Here is a 5,295-nt window from a genome sequence, read left to right on the forward strand (position 1 = left end):
CATTCAGACCTGCAACACATTCCAAAAACAGCAGGGACAGGAGTAGTTTAGGGCAGTGTTTCTCAACTGGTGTATCGCGACCCAAAAGTGGGTCGCAGGAACATTTTCAGTGGGTCGCTGTGTGTGTGGTCTAAAAAACAACAAAAGTTAAAATTTTTTTACTTATTTTGCTTATATTGGACTTTTATTTTGAAATGCCCGTGCGACAACCATGCCGTTTGACAAGTAAAATAACCAGCCTGATAGTATTTTACGTTTTGCCAGTTTAGTGGCTAATTCGTACGAAATGGTACGATTTTAAAAAGGAGGCGTGGCAACTGACCCCACCCCTAACCCCAACCGTCATTGGGGGATAAGCAAATCGTACTAAATTGTACGAATTAGATCGTACGAATTCATACAAATTAGCCACTAAATGAAAAAGTTACGAATTGCCGTGAGATTGTGTTGAAATAACATTTAATTACAGGAACAAATATGTCGAAGTGCAAGTATGACCTTGAATATGTAAAGTATGGATTTACATATATTGACAACAAAAAAGGCTTAAAACCTCATGTGTCATATGTAGAGAGGTGCTTTCACAAGAGAGCATGAAACCTTCTAAATTAAAACGACATTTAGAAACCAAACATCCAGGCTGCAAGGACAAACCTGTGGACTATTTTCAAAGAAGACTCCAAAAGCTGAGGCCATCACAAAAGTGCCTAACATCTTCATGTTCAAAACAAGTACAGGCACTCCACACATCTTACTGTGCTCACCGTGTAGCAAAGCTGTAAAGTAAAAACTGTACTGTGCCAAAAGGAAGCCCTATGTTAACAGTGTCCAGAAGAGCTGTCGACTTCTCTGGCCTCTGAGGTATCTGGGATACACCATGGAAATATGTACTGTGGTCAGATGAAGTATTTCATGTATTTGGGGGAAGAAATAGACACCATGTGCTCCAGAACCAATAATGAAAAGGACTATCCAGACAGTTACCAACAACAAATCCAAAAGCATGTCATGGTATGGGGTTGTGTCAGTGTCCTTGGCAAAGGTGACTTTCACTTCTTTAATGGCACCATTATTGCTGAAAAGTACATGGAGATTTTAGAGCACAACATTCTGCCTTCTTTTCCAGAGACGCTTATGAATATTTCACCAAGACAAAGCAAAAGTTTTTAAACTAGTGCCAAGTCTTCCAAGTGTAAATTTGTCCTTTACAAATAAGAGCAGCGAAAGAACCTTCATTTTTATTTATTCTGAATAGGAAAAAAAATCTGGAAAATTAATGAAGTAGATGACATCTGTATCACCTAACACTAGTGACAAAGTGTCATCAGATAAAAAAACAAAAACGTGTAGCTAAGATGAGCAAGTAAACTGACCAGCTCAGGAAATGGAGGAGTACTGGGCGGGCTTTGGATGTGGGAGTCTGATCTTCATAATTTTTATATAAGCCATGCAACTGTCGACATTGGATATATGCTCATTGACTTTTGCACAAAGCCATTGAAGATTCAGCGGACTGAACAAAGTATTAATTTACATTCATCTTTTCCACTGCAATGAAGACTGTGGTGTTTGCTTTGCTTGTTGTGACTGTGGGTATGTAGATCTCTTTTATTGGACATCATTCATGTTCACTGTTAACGCTTCATTACAGATACAGGTTACAGATACTAATCATTTAATTGAAATTTAACAAATTTTCTTTACATTTATTTATTTTTCTGAAGCTTGTAGCCCGGTTGACAAAATCATTGGAGGTTATGAATGTCTTCCAAACTCACAGCCCTGGCAGATCTACATTACTAATGATGGGCAACGCTGGTGTGGAGCATCTCTAATTAACGAGAGCTGGGCCGTTTCTGCTGCTCACTGCAACATTGGGTGAGTAAACAGCCTCACATTTCATTCATTTATATATTTATGTGGAAAAAGTAGGTTAGTTATTCTCCTCTAAAATGTTCACCTGTTAGCACAATAATGCATGATTATTAATCTGCAATTGTCGTTAAAAACAGAGCTAATCTTCTTACTGTCTACCTGGGAAAGCACAACATAGATGTTGTAGAAAAAACAGAGCAGCGGATCAGGACCGAGAAAGTGTTTCCTCACCCAGAATTTAAATTTCCTTCATTGGACAATGACATCATGCTGATCAAGCTGAAAGACCCTGCAGTGTTCAATCAGTATGTTCAGCCGATTCCTCTGGCGACCAGCTGTTCTTCTGAAGGAGAGCAGTGCTTGGTTTCTGGATGGGGCTACACTGAAGGTGAGATGTCTCTTTTTCTAAATTACTTTCTGTAATAAGGTGATCTTAAATTTGTAAAAGGTTAAATGTTTTTCATGTGTTCTTTTCTCAGTTGGTTTACCTTCTGTGCTGCAGTGTTTGGATTTGGCTGTACAGTCGAGACAGGAGTGTGAGCGTGTGTATAAAGATAAGTTTACTCAGAACATGCTCTGTGCTGGATTCATGGAGGGAGGAAAAGGCGTTTGTCATGTACGTCAATGGCTTAGTCTGCATCTTCACATTTATATTAAGACATACTTTAATTCTTCCAACTTTTCTCAGGGTGACTCTGGTGGTCCGCTTGTGTGCAATGGTGAACTGCGAGGAGTTGTTTCGTGGGGTGCAGGCTGTGCTGAACCAGGATATCCTGCAGTTTATGTTGAGGTCTGCCGTTACAGTGACTGGATCGCAACCACCATCGCAAATAACTAACTGTTTGTTCAGCTCATTTGGGCCTTCTGAAAGTATCTTTGATTAAACAGCTTTCTCAGCCTGCAACAAAACAAAAGTATTTCTGTTCTTATTTCATATGGGCAACAGTTGCTATAATATGCTAGTGTTTAATACGCAACTGCAAGGTGTTGTTTCTTGGGGCTACTACTGTGGTTTAAAAGAAAAACCTGAATATTTTGAGATATCTCGCTGCTTCTGCACAGACTAGGCTAATAGCATTGTAGCTAACTAATTATTTGTTTTTGCCTGGGTTTAATGTAATCCTAAAATATTTGAAATTAAATTCAGCTTGAAACTTGCACAAGTCTTTTTGTCATTTATTTTGAAAAGAACCATGTCTTGTTTTCCTGCAAACTATTCATCATTTTCCTACATCACATGATAGTTTGAGCGAATAATGGGAGTAGCATCTGTTAACCTGTGAGCAGTCAAATGACTGCCAGTAAAATATTTAAGATGTTCACTCTAAAATTTTCAAAAACAAACAACAAAAAATGACCAGTTTCATTACAACTTCTCATCCATTGAACATCAAGCAAGCTTAAATGTGTAGAAGCATTAGAAAATCACTGTCAACATACAAAGAGTTCAGATGCAAAAAAACCTTTAAGTGCCATTTGATATTTTCTCCTAAAATTAAAATAATATCTGAATATATGAGGCAGAGAAAATGCTCGTTCTAGAAGAAAATTTCAGATGGCAGGTTTTTACAAGAGGTGGCATGGTGGCTCTGTGGTTAGCACTGCACCTCACAACAAGAAGGTTGCTGGTTTGAGTCCTGGCCCGACCATTTCTGTGTCGGTCCCTGTGTTTGCATAGGTTTTCTCTGGGTGCTTCGATTTCCCTCACATTGTGGTGAATTGAGTAAATTATATTGAGAGTGTGTGTGAATGAGAGAGTTTGTGAGTTTTTCCCTGGGTTATGGCTGGAAGGGCATGCGCTGCATAAAACAAATGTCAGAGTAATTGAGAGGGGTCTGGATGCAGAACTGGTGCAGTGCAATCTGAGCTGCATCCAATTCTTTTTAATGCGCTCTCCTAACCACACCAATAGTATCTGTAAGCAGCCTTTATGATGCAAGCTGAGATTGCATCACTCAGCGATGCAATGTCAGAAACAATGCATTCAAATGGAGCTAGTGACGTCACTGTGAGGGGTAGGGTTAGGGGTGGGGTTGGGTTGGGTGAGCCCATTAAAAAGCATTGGATGCAGCCCAGATTGCATTGCACCAGGTCTGCTTCCAGACCCCTCTCAACCCCACCCTTAACCCTACCCGTCACAGTGATGTCACTAACTCCATTTGAGTGCATTGTTTCTGAGATTGCATCGCTGATTGATGCAATCTCAGCTTGCATCATAAAGGCTGCATCCAGACACTACTGGAGAAATTGGTGGTTCATTCTGCTATATCAAGGATTGAATTGAATTAAACTGAATTGCATTTTTATTTTTAAGTATCTCATAAATTTTGAAATAAAACTGTTGAGGAGGAAAGCACATAAAATCCTGGGCTTGTTTCCATTGTGGTCCTCACTGTTAAAAAACAAAGTATAGCTGCAAAATAGAGTTAATGCATAAAAAACAGTACAAGGTCCACATTTTAAAACAGAGACAAAATTATGCACAAAAATAACTTATCAAAAAAAAAAAAAAAACATTATAATCCACCATGCAAGCTATGTTCATCAAACAACCATCTTTTGATGCTTTTATTTAAGTCTTATATTTCCTTGATCGATGTTAGTAGCTTGTTCCACATAATTGTACTTGTATATAAAAACATATTTTTTCCAACTACATTTCTGAATTTAAATTAAACAAATATTAAAAATACCAACCCCTAGTAATATGAATGCTGTGGCCACACCATTTGAAAAAAGTTCACCAACTAAGAACCACATTATTAAACATTTTATCTGTTATTCCCAGATTTAAATTTAACAGCAATATTACGTATGTAAAATATTACTGGCTAACAGCAAGTCTATATTGTTTATATGATTATGTTTAATAATCAGAATTGTCCTGTTATTTATTGCAATGTTGTTTGATTTTCAACGAGTTCTCCCTTTATTTAGACAGATGCATTTCTGAGCTTTAGAAATGTTCCTGTAAACTAAGAAACATAGTAAAGGGATGTGTATGTGATGTATTTTAGACTAAAGTGAAAGAATAGATCACAACACCCTACTTAAAAGAAACAACAAAGCACAACATTGTTTTTTTAAAACTAGTTTCAGTGGTTATAATTGGGAATTTTAGGGGTCTCACGTAAATTGTTGATTATGTTGTTCTTGAATGTTAATACGTACAAAGAAAACAAAAATCAGGAGGAACAGAACATACCAAGCTAAGATGTCACATGCTCTTTGTACCAAATTCAGAACAAAATACCAAGGTACACCGCGGAAAAGTTAGTTTGACGTTTGGCAGTCAAACTGACATAAAAAATATCAACCTATTTGTATCAGTCATATTTAATTGTAGACATGAAATTTCTGAAACCACTCGTGCTGATTTCAAGGACTACAGTATTTCGTTTCTGTGAACTACAACTCCCA

General features: G+C 37.6%; 1 protein-coding gene across 2 annotated transcripts; it reads left to right on the forward strand.

The window, feature by feature from the left end:
- On the forward strand, positions 1-3,033 carry LOC103908930 (trypsin-2-like). 2 transcript variants are annotated; one of them, XM_087285006.1, is made up of 6 exons: positions 1-225; positions 442-487; positions 1,725-1,878; positions 2,013-2,263; positions 2,355-2,491; positions 2,564-2,833. In XM_087285006.1, exons 2-6 carry the CDS (start codon positions 478-480, stop codon positions 2,711-2,713), a joined length of 702 nt encoding a protein of 233 aa, XP_087141132.1. In that variant the 5' UTR covers positions 1-225; positions 442-477; the 3' UTR covers positions 2,714-2,833.
- Positions 3,034-5,295: the final 2,262 nt, after the last annotated feature.

Source organism: Danio rerio, chromosome 16, assembly GCF_052040795.2.
Source record: "Danio rerio strain M-AB ecotype USA chromosome 16, GRCz13ab, whole genome shotgun sequence".
Classification (NCBI taxonomy): domain Eukaryota; kingdom Metazoa; phylum Chordata; class Actinopteri; order Cypriniformes; family Danionidae; genus Danio; species Danio rerio.

Coding starts and splice junctions, on each gene's coding strand:
- LOC103908930 (XM_087285006.1), top strand. Junction 2,264..2,354: donor TGGATGGGGCTACACTGAAG/GTGAGATGTCTC, acceptor TTCTTTTCTCAG/TTGGTTTACCTTCTGTGCTG. Junction 2,492..2,563: donor GAGGAAAAGGCGTTTGTCAT/GTACGTCAATGG, acceptor AACTTTTCTCAG/GGTGACTCTGGTGGTCCGCT.